Source organism: Pomacea canaliculata, linkage group LG2 (assembly GCF_003073045.1).
Source record: "Pomacea canaliculata isolate SZHN2017 linkage group LG2, ASM307304v1, whole genome shotgun sequence".
NCBI classification, from domain to species: domain Eukaryota; kingdom Metazoa; phylum Mollusca; class Gastropoda; order Architaenioglossa; family Ampullariidae; genus Pomacea; species Pomacea canaliculata.
Window position 1 is genome coordinate 21,016,284 of NC_037591.1, and position 22,268 is coordinate 21,038,551.

A 22,268-nucleotide genomic window follows, 5' to 3' on the forward strand; every position below is an offset into this window, starting at 1 on the left:
TTTAAACTAAAGAACTCTTTATTTCACAAGTCATTCATTCGAAGTCACACTGAGCTGCTTTTTTTTTTGTGAAGTTCTGTGAGGGCTAACCACAGTTCAAAACCTCAATAGGTTTTCCTCAACAGTTTAACAGTCCCGTATCATTGTCCAAATGTCACCTCTGTGCAGTTGAATTTTGTTTCCCTGCTTTCAATAATGATCGTTTCAGATGGCATTCAGACATGGGCCATAGACTAAATCATGAATTATATGGCGCTTGTCACTCTGTATGTATTATCACTTTGTGGAGTTCACTGAATATGTGAATGTTGGACAAGAAATTACTTGAACAACTTGACAGCAGATAGTACTGTTGGCTACAGATTTGCAATTTTAAAGGAATCAGTTCACACATTTCAAAGAACACATGAGAAACGACCAACTACACCTGACAGCAGTCCTAAAATGTCAATGGCCACAAAGCATCAGCTTGTTTCATTCAGCAACAGATCTTTGCCTATGATCCTCACCTAATTCTTCCCATGAAGGCATTCAGTGGTGCATGAAGCTTTGCGCAACTGACTCAAATCTTAAGGTCTCTTTTATCACATGGCTCCCTATGCTCAATCTCATTCACTTTCTTTTCCTTTCACTGCTCCACACTTACAAGGACAAACCCTCATCAGCTTCTCTTTTCACTGCTGAACACTTATGGGGACACTTAGTCACTTCCACTACCCTCCTCCTCTTTGTCTTTCACCTCCTCATGTTCTCTCTCTTCTTCACTATCAAACACTCTTGCTGGCTTTTTCTTCTTTGTGATCTCTGTGTCAGACTCCTGTGCAAAAAATAAGGAACATTCTTGATAGCAAGATACTTTGGAAACAGGAAGTCAGAATATATATATACACACACACATTTTTTGGGATGAGAAATACAATAATAAATGTGACCCAGCTTTACAGTACACAACATGCAATATCAAAGACTACCACAGAAGAAAGAACACTTATTGGGAGACTTCTCACAAGATGTGAAACAAATTAATTAACGAAGGTTAAAAGAAGTGAAATAGGTAATAAGCATCATACCTCCTCACTCTCATCAAGTCGCTTAGCTTTAGTGAGGCGCTTGGTGTGGCTATCCTCACGATCACTTTCATCAGACATATCACTCTCTGAGGTATATATGGGTCTCTCTGTCAGAACACAAAATGAGCTCATTTATTTGAAATGCTAGTGTTAACATGAGTGCAATATGAAATCTATGTTCATCTACAGAAAATTAGTATTTGTTATATTAATTTCTATTTCTAAAAATATCTACATTTGTGTCCCCCTATTCCATGCCCCTCTACCCAATCATTTCTTAGAACTCTTCAATGGAGATGAATACAGGGAAGAAAGCTATTTTCCCTTGGATTACCCATCCAGAACTTTTACTACAAACAAATCTAATGGATCGGCTATGACAACATCTGCCACTCACTGTCTCGTGTCTGCTTATAGGACCTCTTGATGGCAGAGATAGATGTAAGGCCATCCTCCTCTTCCTCCTCCTCATCATATCCACCCTCCATGTAAGATGCACTCAGACCTCGAGCCTGAGCACGCTCTCTCAGTCGTCTTTTCTGGTTCTCACGGCGAATAGACGCCCTCAAACGCTCCTCCTCTTTCTGCAAAAGAATTCTAGCAAGAATAAACTCCTGAGTGTTAAGGATGATTCATGTCACATCACCCTGGTATCTTCTGCAAAAACATCCTTTTAACAGACTGGAAGGGAAGAAAGCATTAGAAACATGTAATACAATATCTGCACTCCATAACCTCACTTTAAAAGTGAGATAACCTCAAAATTTATGGACTGGTTTCTGTAGGGTAACTACGATGTCTTTTACTTACATCTTTTTTAAAGTTCACATGCATTAGAAGAATTGGTTTCAATGGGTGGGTCGTAAAGCCACCAAAAAAAAAAATGGGTCAGTACCACACCCTTTTATGCCTATCATTTTTTTTTCATATGTAGGTAACTATCATTAAGCCAGGAAAAGCATTAATTGCTAATAATAAATTTTTAAGGTTTCTAGTTGCACAGAGTGGCCAACCTTAATCATTTCCGACCGGTGGGCATCTGGATCTGCTCCATGTATAGGAAGAACCTTGACTTTCTGAGTTTTGGTTGAACGATCAGCTAGAGACATAGTCATCTTGCGATGGGTGAAGGAATCTGTTGAATGAGGCCTAAAGAAAAGAAAGAAAAGCACTTCTAAACATTCAAAGTGCTATCTTACAGTCTTCCAGGGTTTTACACAAACATGAACACTGGCCCCTTGGAACCAGATCCATGGGCGATAGTTAAGGTTTAACTTTTGCTACCTACGTTAACATAATCCTGCAGGGGAACCGTACGTGCAATAATCACACGTTGATCACTCAGTTCCACTATACGGCTCACAAGCCCCTACCCCTGCTGTTTCCTGAACACAAAACTTAATGTATAATTTAACATACGATAATAAAAAGGGATTTAGCTTCTTTTTGTGATCAACAAACAGTAATGAAAGCTTCATGCATTTTGTCTATACCTGAACATGTACTAATGAAAGAATTTGTATTGCTAAGCTTAGGTAAACGCCATTCCATGTCAACATATAAAAGTAACAGACAGCTGAAATCGTTTGTGCCATCTGCGGTCCAGCTGCTCAGCCTCACAGAAGTGTCAGTGGTGTGTGTGTGATGTTGTAGATGCGCACATGATTATTCTTGATGCAAGTGTTTGTTTTATAGTATATAATTTGCCTTCCTTTCATGTGCTAATGTGCATTTTAATGCTGCACCTTGCAGTGAACTTGTTCTACTTTTATTTTTAACTTATTGTAACTAGAGCACTTTCCCATGTTGAAAATACCCACTGGGACCAATAAAGTTGATCATTGTCATTGATCATTGTCCCTGTTACTTTATTGTTACCATATGACATGCTAATCAACAGACAGTTTGGTATCCAAAGGAAAAGAAATATATTGAATTTCTAACCTGAAAGTCAATTTGGTCTTGAAAACAGACTGGCCTTGTAAACCAGTTCCTTGTCGAACAAAGAGATGGTTGAAATTGCCCTGCAGGGGCATGGTGTACACATCAAAAACCTCATCTCCAAGATGAAGGGACATACTGCAAAAAATAAAACAAAAACTCAAAACAGAACAAAAATGGAAAATAATGATTAGAAATAGGTAACGTGATTTTCCTCTTACACACTGCCAAAGTCTTACAGCAGTTTGTAGACCTCAAGGCAAGTGGAGTTACACGATGACAAATCCTCACAAGAACTTGATGAAATCAAATTCCTTGAAAAATTCATAACTCTGATCCAAGACATCATATGTCCACATTTAAAAGTTAAAATGACGAGGAAGACATAGTCTTTCATTTAAAATATATTACAAAGCAACTGAAAACAATTTCCAAAAAGTCGCGTTTTTCTGTGGCATTCACTTAGAGATCTTCTCCAAATCCGATGTTTCTCATTCAGTCACATTAAGATACACTCTATCACAAATGTCAAACAAATAAAATAACTAACTCTAACCTGTCCCATGTAACAAAGCACAAGGGAATCGTTAAGCAAACATGAATGATCAAATGAATTTAAAGAGGTGTTTAAAATCATGTGCCCAAAGAAAATGTAGAGTTTGGTACAGTTCCAAACAGCATTTGATTATAACACAAAGAAATATATTTCATAAACGTATAAAAATACAACTTAAGTTCTTGATTATTACTTTCTAAGTACATTTCATGAAGATAGTAAAAACAAACCAAAAAAAAAAAGTTTTATCCAACTTAGAAACACCAATGATATTTTGATCAAGCCAAAACAATCAATGCATTTGGTTTTTTACCTACAAAGGACCAATTAAGGTCACTGTTTACATAATTTTTACAGTTGCTTAGTAATTTTAGAATACTGGTAGTATAACTGTCACTGTCAATAAAATGTTGGGGTAGGGAACATGAATTACTGTTTGAGCGGAGATGTATGCATCGTACTTAAAAATACATGTACTGACCTTCCATCAGACCATTTCACAATACGGGCATTGCTTTCCCTCATGGGTGTGTCAAATTCATCCTTAACCTCATTTCCTTCCTCATCTTTTACAGAGCGCCACCTAACTGTATTTTCTACTTTCAGTTTAGTCCTTGCTCTCCCTTCTTCATCCAGTACTTCATCCTCCTCTATTTCATCCTCATAGGTTGTTGGATCAAATGGTCTTGGGAAAAAAAAGTGCTTTACATATATAAATAGAGTTTTAGAACTGGTCAAAAAAATCATGTTTACAATCTGAAATTGAATGATAATTTAAATACTATTTAATTTTACTATCCATCAGACACAGTTTATTGTAATCATTATACAACTTTATACACACCAAGGGTGATTTTCAACATGCATATTGAGATATTTCAAAAAGGATCATAATATAAAATGAGAGGGACTATCTTATAGTTGCAATATCTCTCAGCAGAATCTGCAGCACACAAAATATATAGAAATCACAGGAAATAATATTAATTTGTTGCTTAAAACAGACACTAAAAAGTACTTTATTATACACATAACAGACATGTTTACCCTTAGAATGACCAATTTGTGATCCTTCCAAAGAAAACCTATAACCCTAAAGATGTTTATTTTGTTTAATCAGCTGCAGAGCAAGCCAACCAAAAGTGAAAGATGAATTGTAATTTAATTCTATTTTAGTTTGATTTGCTAGTCATTAGAATGAATCTTATTATTGCTGTTGCTTTGTTTCTGCAACAAAATGTAATTCTTGGCACTGTTGTAATAATCTTTGTGAAAGCATCAAAGCAGTTGTTAATGGCAGCTAGAGTATGATTGCGGACTATGAAACTAGTCATGCATATGAATATACAAGCTTTTGGCAACCAAAATAATATAAATAAGAAAAAAAGAAATAAAGTTGATTGCAAGAAAAGATAAGGCAATGTAAAAAAGCGAAGAACTAAAGTAGCAGGAGTGATGACAAATTATAAGATAGCCCTGTAAATGGTAATAGTGATGGTTTTAAATTGGTCTGCGTGAAGTATAAGCACTTGCAACTGTTACCTATCACCATGTTGGAAAACAAAAACAACATAAAGGTGATTTCATGAGGCAGGAGCTATCAATGCTTTGAAGTTTTAATAACTGAAAGCAGAAAGAGGACTCAGGGAAGGTGAATGTGGTTCAGTGGGTGAGTGGAGATGACAAAAAGGGGGATAGTTTTTTTGTCACATCAATAAAATGAAAACAACCAAAATGCAGCATTTAAAAAATGCTGCAACTTTGTGCTGCTGCTGATAAAAGGCTAAATACAACAAAAACAGGAACTAGGCACAGGCAGTTCAGGTAATACCTTATTTTAATGTTAATACTATATTTTAGTGTTATATTTGCAATTATCACATCATGCTTTTTACATCTGTAATTTCAAATTGTAAAATGTCGGATATATCTGATGTTTTCCACCACTATGCATTGCCTATTGCTCCCAAAAGATAAGGATAGAAATATCATGCTTTTTACCTGGTATAACATATTGGTGAGAACAGATTAAGGTATGCATTAATCAGCTGTTACTTTCGCAATAACCAATTGATATAAATCTTACCAAAAAAAAATATTTTGTTGAGAACTATTTACATCTATCAAATCATCTGCTGTACAAAAAAAAAAAAAAAAAAAAAAAACCAAAACAGGCTGAAAGAAATATATTAAAGATAACAAGAAGGAAAGAGAAAACACATGAAAAAATTAAATGAGTTTTGCACTTCTTTTGTATCGTCTAGTCTCCATCAGAACTTACCGAGTTTCAACACTGAGAAAATTGGGAAGCTTCACATAGTGCAGATTACTGCCCAAATCTGTCACAATACGTGGTATCTCAACTTCAATTCTAGTTTCAGGTGGAGGTTCCTCTGTCTCCCCTTGGCCTTCTTCACCATCTTCCAATACTCTTGCTGACTACAACATTTGTTCAGTTACACAATACTGGAATATTATAAACAGCTATTTAATTATATACATTCTATTCTGTAATAAGCCATTTTCCTTTTTAGCAGTCATTGTACAAAAATAAAATACATGCTAAAATGACCAACAGATGTAAGCCATCATTTTAAAGAGAAAAATGAATATTTAAGAAAATTGAAGGGTCTCAGAAATTAAATTTACTATACCTGATTCTCGTCATCTCCCTTTTGAACATTCCCTCCCCTCTCCTCATCAGAACTGATGTCATCTGCATCACCAAACAGACCTCCCAGAGTTGCTGAAAAACAAATTATTAACTCTATAGTTTTTAATAAAGCAAAATTAAGTACAAAAATATGACAAAACTTTAGGGCTGAAAATGCTTCATCATCATCCAGCAAAGTAGCAATTACCGATGAGGCAAAGAAAACAGATGACAAACTACACTGATGTCACATAAACCCATTACTGCTCACAAAGTCATCCCCGTCTGGTAGCTACACAAGAAAGAACCCCAAATCATTAAAGACACATACAAATGAATTCAACAAAGAAAAAGAGTTGATTCAGGAAGAGACACTATGCAAACCTGTCAAAAAAAAAGCCATCTTAGCAATTGAAAAATAAGCCGCTACCATGGGGGAATTCAACCTCATTATTTTCAATTCAGCAGAATGCTGACCTTGTCTGTTTCAATATAAAACAAACTATAAAACAGGAGATGTGAAATCCCTGTTAATGAAAAATAGGACATAGGGAATCACCATAAAACTCACAATGCCTGTTATTCTATGCTAAAATTAGGTCAGCACATCTCTCTTTTCTTACAATTTCCATTCAGAGTTTAAGTGGCTCTGCACGCTGCTGGCACATAGTGAGTGTGTATTCACATTTAAAGAGAGTAGTATTCACACTTCTTGCAGGCCATTGTGTGACTTTTTTCTGCGCTTCCATATTGTAAAACACAATTAGCATATACACATATTAAACTGCACTGTATTAATGTATTAGTATTATTTATTACTCTATCAGAAGTCTGTAATAAAAAGTGGGATGAATACAATCCACAGATTAAGACTTTCAGATAAATTTTTTTTTCGCCTATCATTTGTGTATATCTGCTATCAACAGAAGCCAAAATCATGTTCACGTTGCTCATGGTTAAGCTGCAATACATATTTAACTCAAATAAGATTTACAGTTAACACTTTATTATGATAAGTGCATAAATTTATATTATTACGTACATACCTTCAGCATTTTCATCATCTGAATTGGGTGCTTTTTCTCCATCTTCGTTTTCGCTTGTAAGACGCCTTTTCTTTTTCCTCACAACGTCACTGCCAGAATCACTACCACTCCCACTGCTGCGACGTCGTCTGTGACTACCTGCATGAATTTTAATAACAGAAGGGAAAATTGCTTAGGTGCATGTAGTGTCAGGTGTTCCTAGCAAATCTCAGTATTAAAAACATTCAAATTCATTGTAATCTTTTCAAAGCATGCTGCAAGAAAGTTAAGACCCTCTTGTCTGTTGGACTGTGGTGTGCATTCCTTAACAGCACCTGCAATCACGTTATGAAAACTAATCTTAAATATAAATGATTTCATGTTGAAATTACAAAAAAATACAGTGATATGACAATAGGTACTTCAACGTGATTTTTCCTGTTACATACTAGCAAAAGTTTATGGCACAGCATAGTTTAAAAACAAAAAACAAAAAAAAAAAAAAAACCCACCAAACAAATATGAACCCTGATACCAATCTTATCAAAATATCAAAATAGAGCGGAGGTTATGAAGTCTTAAATAATTAAATTTTCAAAAATGTTTGTCAAATATATTAATTGCACAAAATGTATTTTTAATACATGACTGTTCAAAACTACTACTTTAATAAATTATATTTTGTAATTCAACTGTTTGTTACACTACACCTATGCTGCTGATTTTGTTCACAGCACTCTGAGTTACACTTGAGGAAGAACATTGCATCCAAAGATGCGACAATCATCAACTGATAAACCTGACTAAAAATTAAATACATTCAAATATTTTTTTCAAGACAATATACACTCATGTGTTATATCTCAAAATGATGAGAAAGATGTGAATTTTTAATTAACATGAGTTTCAAATCAATCTAAAATAATTTTAAAGCAGTGCAATCTATTCAGATCTCAAAGTGAAATAAAAGAATCACAATTTGTTTTTTATAATATTAAAGGTATAGATGCAAGAAATACTAATCTTTGAAAATATTTTTTTTAGAATCTGCAAAGCTTCAAATATGATTTTTGTAAGAGAAAATTCCAAATAAATTTTTCTACGTCATCCCCTGCTAATTAATATTATGTTGTGATTAAAAAAAAAAAAAATAGAGCAAGATCTTTTTAATTACACAGACTTCAGTTTTAAGGTCTTTGCACTAAACACAGCACACAAATAAACATACCCTTTAAAAGATAATGTGCACACCATGTCGTCAGCTACTGAATGTATGACAACACATCTTTTGATAATGATAGTATAAATAAGAAGAAACAAGAGTATCAAGTGAAAACATATACAGTCAAATCTCCCTACTATGCCACCTACCGGGACCGAGCAAAAGTGGCATAGTAGGGAGAGTGGCATAGTAGAGAGTGTTCGTAAAAACGGCTTTATTTGCTCAAGTTACCCGTCAGTCCAAAGCAGGGGTGGGCAATTAATTTTCCCAAGGGACCGCATGAGACATTGGGATGGTTTTAGAGGGCCGGACTAATATAGTTCACTCAGTTTTACCCAATATGTACAGTATATATATACTGGCGGGCGGGCCGGTCAGAGACAGGAGGCCTTTGCCCAGGTCTGGTCCAAAGCTCTCAAGAATCGTCGGCTTCGCTCGCTGTCTCCTCTCATTCTCCCCCTCACCTCTTCATCCTCCACCCCTCCCAACCACATCCGCGCACCTGAATCCTGTCGCTAGTCGACTCCCTCACACCTTCCCTCTGTCACGTGACTGTCACCCGGCTAGCGACCACCCCCCCCCCCACATTGCCAGCCTCCACCCTCCCTGTGTGCGTGCTATGTTCCATCCACCTAACTGCGATGTCCCACACTACCGTACAGTTTAGTAATCGAGCACTGCGCGGAATTTTACAACTTGTGTCTTGTAACAGTCACAAAAAAAGTGGCATAGTAGGGAGAGTAGGGGTGGCATAGTAAATTTTTTTTTACATTGAATTTATAGTCGGGACCGAGCAAAAGTGGCATAATACCGAGAGTGGCATAGTAGAGGGGTGGCATAGTAGGGAGATTTGACTGTAGACAACTTTTTCATTTTAAAGTTTCCTTTCAAAAGTTTATATGCTTTCTGGCTGAAATCATGCAAAAAAAACAACAAAAAAAAATTTTTTTTCCATTAGTCATGCAAAGGAGATATGGAGCATTTACTAATAAGCACATATATTTTCTATTACCAGTTATATACCTTTAAAACAAAGAAATAATAACAATAATCACATTTATATAGAGATTTAATGCAACACACCTTCTTCATCGCTGCTCTTTCCTCCTCCTACTATTTCATCATCACTACCACTTTTTCTACGTCTGGCTGGAGAAGGAGAACGACTACCAGAAGCTGCACTATGAGCTGGACTACTTTCTCTTCGTTCTGAAAAACAGCACACATAAACCTTTAAGAATACAAACAACACGTAGAAACCTTTAAACACACCATTTCATCTTCCTTCATGACTTATTTCTGGGGAAAAAATATGGTGAAAGAAATGTAAAAAAGAAGAAAACAAAACAGTGATAAAACATAACAATAAAAAAACAATATACCTAAGGTCGAAGCGAAATAATTGAAATAGAAAATTCATTAAATGACAGGATTATCTTTCGTTTAATTGTTGATTCTAGAAAAATGGACACTAAACATTAAATTACATTTTTAGAGTACCTCACAAGTTTAAATGGTAACTCACCTCTTCTACCCTGGCTTCCTCTGTCACTATCTTGTGAGTCCTGTCTGCTGTGTCTTTCATCACTGCTGCCTGCTGGGCTCCCATGCTGACTTTCACCATCACTGCCTTCTTTCCTTGGTGTCCTTGCTGGACTGCCCCTGCTGTGATCACTCCCAGCCAGACTGTCTGCTCTACTTCTCCTGTTGCTGCCTCTGTCTGAACCACTACCAGCTGGACTACCTTTGTCACTTCCCCCTATGGGACTTGCTGCAGGAGTCTGTATGTCACTATCACTACCTCTCTCACTACCCTCTGCCCCAGGACTAGCTGGTGGACTTTCTTTGGGACTACCTTCAGGGCTTCTCGATTCACTACCCTGATGACTTCTTGCTGGGCTTCCTTGATCACTGTCTCCATTATCACTGCCTTGTGGACTTCCAGGTGGACTCTCATCACCTACAAATAGAATTGCAGGCAAGTTTCATATTTGCAAAAAAAAATATAAATAAATAAAAAATAACTGTACATAGTGCTATGTGATTTCTTCAAGTGATATTATGAAGCTTATATGAGTGCCCCTTTCTTAACTTACAAATAGATTAATGAAAATAATAATAAGATTTAATAAATTAAAATCAAATAATTAAAATATATCCAGACATATCTACTACATCCAAGCCAATATAAAGACAAAAGCACACTAACTCCCAGAACAACAGTATAAGCATTTACACGCACACTTTCTCTTATCCTACGCTTGACTGACAAATTCAGTGTTGCTGTCAGTAATAATAATAATTGTCTCTTGTATAGCACCTTATCTCTATCGTAAGGGCAAGCTGAAGGTGCTTCACAAAAATACAAATATTTACAGTACAATCTACAGAAAACTCCTTGATATCTAGATTTCAGCCCTGTGGACTGTCTCTTGATACAACTTTTCTATGTAACAAGTTCTAATAATCTTAACACTCAATTTCAGAAATTGAGCACAAATAAGCACCTGAACCGCTTTGTGCAGGGGAGGCACTACCACTTGCAGCATGTGGAGTACCAGGTGGAGAGCCAGAATGGACAGTTTCTCTTTCTGAACCAGAAACAGACTGAGGACTGGTTGGTGAGCCACTGGCTTGTGATCCTTCTACAGACCCTTTCCCTGGGATAAAACAATAATATTCATTGTCAATATCATCCATTTTATTAAAGAGACAAATTAAGTCCTGCTTGTAGTTGCGCTTGTGTATAAATTTGTTTGCCTTTGGAAGGGTTTTTTTTTTTATCACTTTCTCATTGACACTGGCTTACTTACATTTCAACTATATTTTATTGTATGCTGGTTTATTATTTTGATTAGTTTCTGAAACTGTCATTGGGTCTATAGTAGGGATGATCTTAAAGCAGGAAACTGACCAATGGAAATCTAGGTTTTTATTAATACACCTTTAGACCCTACCAAAAGTAATCAAATCACTAATACTTAGCACGTCTACTAATTTCTTGTGAACTTGGACAGTGTACTCTTCAATGTGTCGTTCACAGCTATCGTGAACTGCTGGTCATTAATATCGGTTTACTTTCAGTCAACAAGCAGATATCACAAAAAACAATACATTGTTCTTTTAGTCTTTATATAGGTTTATTAATATATTATCTTCTATGATATAAATTTATTTCCAAAATGTTTTCGCGTCCTACAATATCTTTAAAATGGTGAATTAAAATTCCTGAAACGTAAATCTATGCTGAGCCTATTAGTGTTACGGTTTCACTAAATGATTTTACTAAAACCATTTTATGTTGGCATCTTGAAAATGGTCCTCTATAAATAAAGACTAGCAGAAATTACTTCTTAATTGTTTCGACTGTTATTTAATCCATTGGACTCTCATATACCTTCGTCACTTTCGGCATCACTGCCAAACAAATCCGCAAGTTCCGCCATGTTAAATGCATATTCTCGTCACTCTGCGAGTCAGTCTGAACTCTTCAAATAGGTTTATAAAATAAACCGACAACTCTGTAAGGATCATCAAACTGCTACTGCGCGTATAGATTAAATTACATTATTAAACATATTTGAGTACGCTTAAGAAAAGACAACAAAACAACGTGCGCCTGTTAAAGGTTAAGAGTTCAAAAGTCCCTTAAAAGGAAAATCGAGATAATAAAACGGAGTATCTCATTCAGATACTTAATTCATTGCATATTTTGGAAGATAAACTTGTTTTCAAATTGAACATATAATAAGTTATATAAAGGGTTCTGAATAAAGAATTCCTCATTTTTCATGTGTAATGTTTGTATACAATGATGTGAGGCTAAATTTTAAAGATGGCGGGCACAGGTGTATTGGTTCGCCTGCTGGAAAGACAGAGAGGCAGGTTGGCTAAGAATCCAGATATAAATAGAGTCATACCTTTACTGATAAAAAAAAGATTCTTTTCGATTATGGAAGAAAAACAGATTGCGAATGCAACTAATAATTCTGGGAGGACAGATATTCTGATTGACAAACTTTCGAGAGACCCTGAAGCTGTTCTAGGATTTTGCAAAGCACTTGAGGAATGCGCTCCGCACCTGTTAACCGAACTTCTTTTAGATCATGGAGGTAAGGCTGAGTAGACTAAAAGATTGATATTAATTGTTCATGGACAATTATTAAATATTAGATATTGATAGCATTTGCGTTAATGAAGCGAACAGCATGATACAACTATCACAAATTCCTTGCGAGTTCCCTCCCGTTGATCAAGTAGTCTCCCATAATCTGAGTAGACTAAGAATGTACGTAGGTGACAGTTGACCTCAGTTGTAAATCACCTCGCATTATGCACAGCTGCCGTAATCTTTCATATTTTTTTCCGAGATGAAATGAACGACTTTTTTCCCTAACTTATATATACACGAATTTTCGCCCTTATGCCTAATAATGCTTATTTTACTTTTTGCAACTAGCATTGCTACTAGTAATATTTTTCTTATATTCTATATAAATAACAGAAAATATGAACTTGCACAGCAATTGTTAAGGAAAATAAACATTAAGAAAATTGAAATAAAAGCAATTGATGATATTGTAGAAAAATTTCTTTGTTTATTTAAGCTAGTTATTTTCCTGAAAATAATACATTCTTTTCTTGTATATAATCATTTTAACACTGCATCAGCTGCTATTTGGGGGGTTGGCAATGACAGGAGAATCATCAAATTCATATTAATTTATAATATATTAAATATTATATATTAAACAATATTAATGCATCAATTAATACCTACAGAAGAAGTAGAAAAATGTTATTGCTATGTACCATGAACAGGCATTCCCCCTTTCTTTGGTTATCCAATCTGATACGATCCAGCAGGCCTAGCAGGAAAAGGGGTGCAACTTGCTCTCATGAAATAACCCCCTCCCCTCTTTTAAAAATATGTTTGCTGTCCAAGAGATAAAAATATTTGCCGTAGACAAGCCCTGCACAGTCACGGTAGCTTTGTACTCCGCATGAGTCGTATGGCACGATGTGTATCTACCTTGAATAAATATAATTTCTTTTTGAATAAACCTCTTGTCCTTACCATGCTCTGGCTCTATATTTTGACTATACAAGACATGACACTTGGTTACTGTGGCCAATATAAAGTCTTCCAATTCAGAGAGAAAAAGAAACTTGATTCTTTGAAATGTAGATATCCAAGCAGGTATAGGAGATGAACATGTGAAAGTGAAGCAGAAAAGCAGGGAAAATGTAAAAATAAGTCTACAACTGTCTGAAAGAAATTTTTAGTATCTTCCAGTAATTACTTATACCTTTTTTTGATATGTGATTTTGTTTTTTCCTCAGGAAATTTTTCTGACAGCAGTTATAACAATGACACTCACACTCTTCAGGTTGGCTATGAATTGGCCATGAAAGAAAGAGATGCTGCCATACGAGAGAATTCACGTATTGCTGATGACCTTAATGATGCAAGGCGAAAGGTAGATGCCCTTCAGGCAGAGAGAAACAGATTAGTCAACAACTTGGAAAATCTTTCTTCTCGGCTGGACAAGCCTACCAATCCGTAAGTCTCAGATTTCCATTTGTAACTTTAGTAAAATCATTTTCATACATCAAGGGGCACCTGGTAGTGTAGTAGTTAAAACCCTCACTTGTCACCACTGCAGTGTGCAGTTCAGGGTTCAGATCTCGTTTTGGGACACTCTCTGTAGGTGACATCGGTTCTCCAGGCTGGGTGTTGGGGGTTTTCTTCGGGTACTCCCTCCCCCCAATATTTCGAAATTGCTGCAAGGTGGAAGCACTTTCCTACTCAATAAACTAATCATCATACATCATGATGGTATGGACACATAGTGTGATGTCTGGTCCAAGAGATATTTGGCCATATTGTAACAAAGTTTAAGAATAATAATAAGCAACCATGCACCCATATTCACATATAACAGACATGCTCACTCCTACTACAGATGCTACTCATACACAAAGTAAATTCAGACACACTTCATGCATGTGCAGGTTCAGAACAATAGGCATCTGAAATCTTTTGTGCCATCAGCAGTCCAGCTACTCAATCACAGATGAACTGTCAGCGGTGTGTGTGCATGTGATGTGTAGGTGTGCATGGGAATGATCTATTTATTTTCTTTTTTTTTTTAAATATATATTGGAAACAGAGCAGACCTCCCATTTAAATTGCCCATTGGGCCTAATAAAGTTTGTTGCTATTGTTATTGTTATTGTACAGTGAAGTCGTTCTGAAGAGATGTGTCTTAAAGGTGGTAAGAGAATCAGAGTGACGAAGGCTGATAGGTAATCCGTTCTAAGTTGATGGGGCTTGGTAGGAGAAAGGCCTCTGTCCATACATCTTTGTTTTAGTGGGACTCGCCGAAGCTTGGTGTCAGAAGATGAGTGAAGAGGTCAAGCGGGTGTATAGATGGGAGTGAGTTTGGAGAGGTACAGAGGACCAGTGCCAGAAACAGCAAAGTCCAAGTGGAAAGTTTGTAGGCTATTCGATCCGCAATTGGCAGCCAGTGAAGAGAGCAAATGATAGGTGATATATGTTAGTATCTAAATGAGGTGAGCAGTGTTATTTTGGATCCTTTGAATTCTGTCAAGAAGATACTTGAGAATTCCAGCTGAAAGAGAATTACAATAATCCATCCTTGATAGCGCAAAGGCACAGATTAGAGTTTTAGTTGCATTATTGGTGCGAATGATACTAATCCTACAAAGTTCAAGGTAAGTATTTCTACAGACATGAGAAATATGCTGATGAAAAGTCAAATGCTGATCGAGAGTGATACCTAATCTGCGAACAGAGGTGGATAAAGGAATAGTTGAGCTGTTTATAGACAGGGACCGAGAGAGAAAAGGATGACTTAGAAATTTCTTTGGACAAATAAGAAGCAGTTTCGGGACAGAACCATCTGAGTAAACACCTTTCACACACACAGTCTGGGTTCGGTGTGTGAGATAGGATAGAAACTAGGACAAAGCAACTTCATGAACACCAAAAGACTGCTGAAGTCTGTGTAGAAGTATAGAATGATCCACAGTATCAAATGCAGCAGACAAGCCTAAAAAGGCCAGAAATGACACTTTGTCATCGTCAGCACTAAGGACTAGATCAGCGGTTCTCAACCTGTGGGGCGCACCCCCCTGGGGGGGCGCGACATGATTACAAGGGGGCGCGAAGGTGGTCATTTTTTAAAAAGTTTCTTATACCGGTATTAGTGAAATTAGCTTACATTGCTGGCTAATGGGGAGCACACGGACGTACCTTTGTTCGTCAGGGGGGGGGTCACAAGTAAAAGGTTGAGAACCACTGGACTAGATCATTCACAGCTTTTAGAAGTGCAGATTCAGTACCATGGCCCTTTCTATAAGCCGACTGGAGGATTAAGGAGATGATTTTTCTCCACATGTATAATAATTTATGAAAGGACAATCTTTGTCAGAATCTTAGACAAAAAGGACTGGTTTGAAACTGGTCTGTAATTGCTTAAGCAGTAATTATCTAAAAATGGTCAGACAATAGCCGTCCTGAACTTGAGAGGAAAGTGCCCAGATGTGATATAGGTTAGATGCGGTATTAGGACATCTAGATAATCAACAAGCAGAGAGGGAGGAATAGGATCAACCTCACATGTTTGGGGGTGCTCATTTGACAGATATCATTAACAAACTGTTCACTAGCTGGCTCAAAACCATTTAAAATAGGACCATTGTTGTTGCATCATATTTTAATTGGGAACTGATGGCTTTAAAAAAAGCTTGCTCCAAGGTCTTAGATGCATGATTATCTATAAATGTGTAAGCACGGCTTAAGCCTAGTGTTTTACCATTTCCAACTCTTTTCTTTGCAAGCAACATGAAATTACTAAATCTTTTAGTATATTTAGGCATTAGTATATTTAGTATACTAATTAGTACCTTTTAGTATATTTAGTATATTTATCACAGTATATTTAGTGTTATTTCATTATATATGAAAATGGGTAGGAAAGAGTTATAAATCATAAATTCACATTACTCTTTAAATGACTATATTATGATCAGAGAAAATATTTTCTTTTATCAGAAAACGATTCGATGGAGCTGGAGGCAAAGTGAGCAATTCAAGTCTACAGCATATTTTGGCAGATTCTGATGATGGTGCAGTTATTGAGGAGGTAAATGCAATTCTTTAAATTGGTGTTGATATTAGTAATAATAATGTTTGTTTGTATAGCACCTTATCCCTGCCCTTCGGGCAAGCTCAAGGCACTTCAAAAAAAAAAAAAAAAAAATTAAAGCACTGTCTAGTTCAGTGGTTCTCAAAGTGTGGTCAGGTGGTCCACGGCTGACAGTCATCATATGTCTGCAAAGTGATGTTTAAAGTGATACATTCCTCGCATTAACATTTAATTACAAAGAACGAGGTACGTAGTTTTATGTCAACTTATTACTATACTACTGTCACAGAAGTACATTTAGTTTTGAATTGTAATGGAACAAATGCGGCAATTTAAATGCGAAATTCATAGTACAGAGTGATTTTTAGGCCTTGGTGGTCCGCCATATTTTTTACTTAAGTAAAGTGGTCCACGGTCCGAAATACAAGTACTTTGAGAACCACTGGTCTAGTTCACATTTCTTCAGGGTCACAGTACCAACTGGTCTTAACTAAATGCAATATTGCAAGAGTTCCAGAAACACTAATATAATATATCTTTAAGAAGGAGCTCTGCAGGCTCAATATCAGTGGGAATACTATAGCGATGGTGAGAGTGGTGGCACCAACAACATAAAGTTGTCCACTTTAGATGCACATTTGACTGTCATGGAGATTACATCAACACAGTGGCAGTGAAGAAAATGGATGAAGCAAGAGATAATATTATAGACAAGATAAGAAAATCAAATCTGGGCTTGTTGACTCATGTTGGACGATGAAAAAGACAACAATGATGCACAGACTCTGGAAGACAGTCCAGAACAGTGGCAGGTAAACACAGCTAAAAGCACAGATTAACAGTAGTCCTCAGATACCAAACACGACAAAACCCAAAGGCACTATAAGAAACAAAAGAAGAACAGGGAGAGTTAGTCCCCTCCAGCTGGTAAAGTAAAGGGATATCACATCACATTTACCCATCCTGCTTGACGAGAAAAAACTCTCAGAGTATAACTGATTATGGTTCACATGAAAGGAAGTTTTATGTTAAAAGGTATAACTTGTTCAAAGGACATAGTTACCTGCTTTACTGACCATAAGTACATGTAAAAGCATATAGTGATAGCCTGCCGCGTTTACTACTTTGAAGGTGAAATAATTTCAAAAGGGTGAATTAATTGGCTGTAAAGTGTTCTTATTCACCTGTCAATCAGCCTAAAGGTGCCAAAAAAGTTCAGACAGTAGCAAATATCTCCAAGTCTGTTGAAAGGTCTTATGAACTTCTTGTTTAAGATGTGCAAAGCAAACAATATGCCCAGACCTAGTAAAGCTGCTGGTAGTGAGCTTAGCACGTTTGCAAGCAGAGCTTAAGACTAGGAATGAGTTGTAGGAAAGAAACTAAAGCAATCTTCAAGAAGCAGATTAGTTTATTCCTTGTTACTCTTTGAGGAACATAGGGCCGCAACAACACCTCGCCAGCGGACGTGGTTTTGTTCAGCCCTCCCTCAGTTGGGCTCATATGGTTCCAACATCCTTTGCCTCGCTCTCAACTGTTCTTTTCCAAGTCTACTTTGGTCTCCCAACTTTCCTCATCCCTTTAGGGTTCCAGTCAAGTGCCTGCCTGTCAATGGTGTCAGCTGATTTTCACAGGGTGTGTCCTATCCAGGCCCATTTGCGCTTTTTGATGTCTTGGCTAGTGGCATTCTGGTTGGTTCTTTTCCACTAGCAGCTGTTGGAGATCTTTTCAGGCCATCTTATTCCAAGAATATGGCATAGGCATCAGTTGGTAAAGGTCTTGAGCTTGTTGTTGATGGTGTTTGTCACTCCAGGTTTCAAAACCATGCACTGCTTTCACATTGGTATTGAAGATGCAGATCTTACTGCGGAAAGATAATGCTCGGGAATTCCAAATGGGCCATAAGCTGTTGAAAGCATGTCTGGCTTTGTTGATGCGGCTTTTGATATCATCATCCACTCCACCGTCCTTGTTGACAATGCTCCCCAGATACGTGGAACGGTCCGTTCTCTCCTTGAAGTTGGATCGGGAGTTCCTGTTTGTTGTTGATTCTCATCACTTCGGTCTCCTTTCTGTTGACCTTTAAGCCAGTCTTCTCTGCTTCCTCAGCTAGCGTAATCCCATTTGATTGTTTAAATTTTTATATATCACGTATTTTTATATATATTAGAATAGAATGTGGCTCTGGTATAATCACATTAAGTTTTGGAATAGATTGTGTGGCTAGATGGAGTGCAGTGTGTTTTGTACCTGTATAAGATTTTCCTTTTATATATATGTGTATGCATTTAAAAACAAAGATATCTATTTTAAAGAAAGCAGAGTGTGTTTAAAGGAGGGGTGTGTGTGTGTGCATGCATTGAGCATCATGCAAAATCACAAATATTGTCTGATCATAACCAAATTTTGGCAGATTGGTTGGTTGCTTGCTTGTTTTCTTGGAAACGTGCTTCCACCTAGAGCTGTTATCGCACTACGAGGGGAGAGGGAAGGGAGGGGTAGCAGGAGTACCTGGAAAAAATGCCCCACAGTTTGCCTTGCAAAGAGTTGTCACATACAGAAAGTGTCCTAAGACAAGATGAATGCAGTGGTGACAAGTGAGTGTTTTAACCACTACACTACCTCACTACTACGCTGAGGATATTTTACAAGTCAATGCCTCAAAGAAAAATGCGAGCTGGTGATCATGAGAGTGTGGTGATATTTTGTTATGTAATTTGCACCTGTGCAAGCTGAAAGCTGATACTGAAAGATATCAATACTTTCATGGAAAGAAGAAAGACAGATGAATAATGAAGCATAACATAAAGTAACAGTGAACTGATAACTTCAACTATTTGAAAAAAAATAAAGAACATAAAGAGTACAGTTAATTTAAGAGCGCAAGTGTTTTCATTATTTTGTTATGCTGAAACCAGGTTTTAGTTTTTGTTTGGTATTATTAGTGGTCTGTTACATGTGTTGCACATTTCTGACTTTGCTTGCTTCATATTCCTACTATTTCTTTCCGTGTTACTTCATGACATTGCATAAGAGTAGGTTTATTTGTAACATGCTATTTACAAAGTTGACATGAAAAGCTTTAAAGAGCAGTTGATTAAACTTATTAAAATTCTTGACAATATCTTTCTGCTGCTATTTTCAACAGGGTTCTTTGTTTTTACCTTTTTTTTTTTTTAAGTATTATTTTTCAAAATAGATTGGGAATCCCTCAGTTTATCATAAAGTACAAATCCCATAATAAGGACAATATTTTTTAGATAATAGACCAATAAAAAAAATTTAAGTTAATATATTACCATTATAGATACAATGGTACATTAGCACTCAGCCACAATTCATTCTGGAAGTGCCAATCAGTTCAAGTGCCGAGCACTTTTTTCTTATAAGAAATGATGCAGTGTATTTTAATGGGTTCTGGCACTCATCAATAGCTACCTTGTATTAGAGTATTTTTTATTATGGCATATGTAAAAAGATGGGTTTGTTTCAATTATAATTGAAAAATATAGTTTAATCATTACAGTACTATAAATTTAAAACTAAAAAACTTAAGTTTAAAATTTTTTACTGCTTTGACTTCTTTCACTACATCAGCTAGATCAGTTGCCTCTTTATGTTTCAGTATTATCAATATCATTGATGTAACTGTGTCTTACTGAATAGACATAAGTATGCCAATCTTGTATTTGACAATGAGTTCTTCTTTTAAATTCAATTGTTCTTACTGTATTCGTCTTTTCTTCGCTTTTAGCACTGGAATGTTTCTTGGGCACCATGGTAACCATATGGTATACATATGTATATATAAAACCAAAAAAAAACTACAAAATATAAATCATATCACAAGGACAGATCTTTGTTGCTTGAAATCAATGCGCAGAGTGACACTTTCCTATTTGTTTTGACCCCAAAGTTTCAGGGATAAGCACTGTGCCTTTTGCAGTTTTTAGCGCAATGGTCAAGTGGCAAGTGGTTGAGCACCTAAACAGAATTCTTTGGAAAATATTGGTTGGGGACTGAAATGTTCAAGCACAGAGCAGTTTGAGTACCGAGGTACCACTGTATTTCATTTATAAGATAATCTTATAGATTCACTGATGATTTCTTTTTTCATATAAAATGTTTCCTGCAGGACATTCCCCAAGTGGGGATCTTGTCAGTACATAATTATAGATTATTTAAAAAAAAGTTCTATAGAAAAAGCTTTACCACTTTGTATGCACACTCACATGTGCACTTTGAGTGTCTGTGTGAGAGATACACACCCACATACACACGTCATGGGGCACTCCTTGCAAACAAGTCAATTTGCTAATCAAGCTTGGCTTTGATTAAGACAATAGGGTCCTTAATGTTAGTGAGGTGTCAACTTTCCCCTGCTCCATGATTAAGCAAGCTGACCTCTTCATAGCTTCAGAACTTGTACACATACTGGGTGGCACTGTGCTTTGGGGTTACTAGTGTGTGGCCTCCCACATGCTTGCTTGTGTGTTCGCTTGATCACAGTAGATTTAAGTGAGCAAGTGAACATTGACCAGTTGTGAGAACTGATCGTCATTTGATGATGTATAAATGTAAAAAGCATTGTCATTAATTTTTGTAAATATTTTCTGCCTCTTGGTTTCTGTTGTATTAAAGCTACAACTGTAATTGTTTGCCCCATATTTTTTGTTAAAGAAAATGCTACTTATGAGCATCAGTGGCAGAAACAGAGAATTCATGCTCATCTTTTGAGCAGTAACATTAATTGTAGTATGGTTTGGTAGTGCTGTTAAAGTTACACCTTTAGAAGAAGAAAGATATATGGCTGTACAGACATTTTCAGGGTGAGAAATTTTGTTTATTTTAAACCCAACCTACAATTTTCCTAGGATTTTGTGTGAATATTTGTCTGAATAATTGTAGAAAGATTGAACATTTCAGTGTTATAAAGAAAATTCAGAAACATTACTTGTGAAAAAAACAAATGTATTCATTGACTGATAACTATAGAGAGGCCACCTCCATCTCACATTTCTTTAGATAAAGTCTCCCATGTTTGAGGATCCAAATGGGTTGGGATGAAGGCCTTGCTGGCCTAGTGTTATCTTGTAGTCTCTCCTCCCCCCCCCCACTCTCCCCTCTGTGTTTGTGTGTGTGTGTGTGAGAGAGACCTGACTGCAAAACGTCTTCCTTCTGTGCCCTGAAGGTTTTTCTGTAGGCTGCATAAAGCATGATGCTGTAGGCGTGATACCTTATGTTGTAGATTTTCACTACATCAGACAGTGACAACTCTGTGGCAGCCTGACTCTATTTTGGCTCAGAGTGACTCCCAATTTTTGTGGACTACCTTGGAACCATTTATAACTGTTTTGTGGATTTTCTTTCAAAGTGTGTGTGGTTCTGCTACCACGTACTCATTTGAGCAGCAAGCTGGCTTCTGTTATCCATAGAGCTGTTTAAAGTCAGTGTCTTAAATAGTGTGCTTCAACATTTTTTTTTTTTAGCTCCATGCATTTCAGGAAGAACTGGTTGGTTGAAGCTCCTTCATGGGAAGAAACAATGGGAGTAATTGTGCTGGCTACACTAAGGATTTTGTCTTGAAAAGACTGCTGATAATTTTAGCATAAGTATTTTCAGCTCCATAC

General features: G+C 36.6%; 2 protein-coding genes across 7 annotated transcripts in view; one reads left to right on the forward strand and one right to left on the reverse strand.

Moving 5' to 3' along the window:
• LOC112556740 (RNA polymerase-associated protein LEO1-like) lies at window positions 1-12,077 on the reverse strand. The gene is made up of 13 exons (XM_025226028.1): window positions 11,865-12,077; window positions 10,975-11,127; window positions 9,993-10,427; window positions 9,551-9,676; window positions 7,267-7,404; window positions 6,222-6,313; window positions 5,849-6,006; window positions 4,049-4,252; window positions 3,015-3,149; window positions 2,084-2,219; window positions 1,468-1,654; window positions 1,071-1,177; window positions 1-817 (listed from the first exon to the last, which is right to left on the reverse strand). Exons 1-13 carry the CDS (start codon window positions 11,911-11,913, stop codon window positions 701-703), a joined length of 2,037 nt encoding a protein of 678 aa, XP_025081813.1. The 5' UTR covers window positions 11,914-12,077; the 3' UTR covers window positions 1-700.
• Window positions 12,078-12,288: 211 nt separating this feature from the next.
• Window positions 12,289-22,268, forward strand: part of LOC112556732 (tight junction protein ZO-1-like) — a 47,384-nt gene continuing 37,404 nt past the window's right edge. For 5 of the 6 annotated variants that reach the window (XM_025226005.1, XM_025226007.1, XM_025226010.1 and 2 more), the window contains exons 1-3: window positions 12,289-12,579; window positions 13,811-14,030; window positions 16,548-16,638. In XM_025226005.1, the coding sequence (XP_025081790.1) occupies window positions 12,303-12,579; window positions 13,811-14,030; window positions 16,548-16,638 (588 nt within the window). In that variant the 5' untranslated portion in view covers window positions 12,289-12,302. Of the gene's footprint in view, window positions 12,580-13,810; window positions 14,031-16,547; window positions 16,639-21,429; window positions 21,468-22,268 lie in introns of those variants that run through there. The other variant, XM_025226011.1, reaches the window with a different exon arrangement.

What these genes read in the sequence shown, in the direction of transcription:
- LOC112556740 (XM_025226028.1), bottom strand. Translation starts at nt 11,913, where the DNA reads ATGGCGGAACTTGCGGATTTGTTTGGCAGTGATGCCGAAAGTGACGAA. An exon ending in TGATGCCGAAAGTGACGAAG is followed by an intron (nt 11,128 to 11,864) that starts GTATATGAGAGT and finishes GTTTTATCCCAG; the next exon opens with GGAAAGGGTCTGTAGAAGGA. An exon ending in AGGGAGATGACGAGAATCAG is followed by an intron (nt 6,007 to 6,221) that starts GTATAGTAAATT and finishes CAAATGTTGTAG; the next exon opens with TCAGCAAGAGTATTGGAAGA.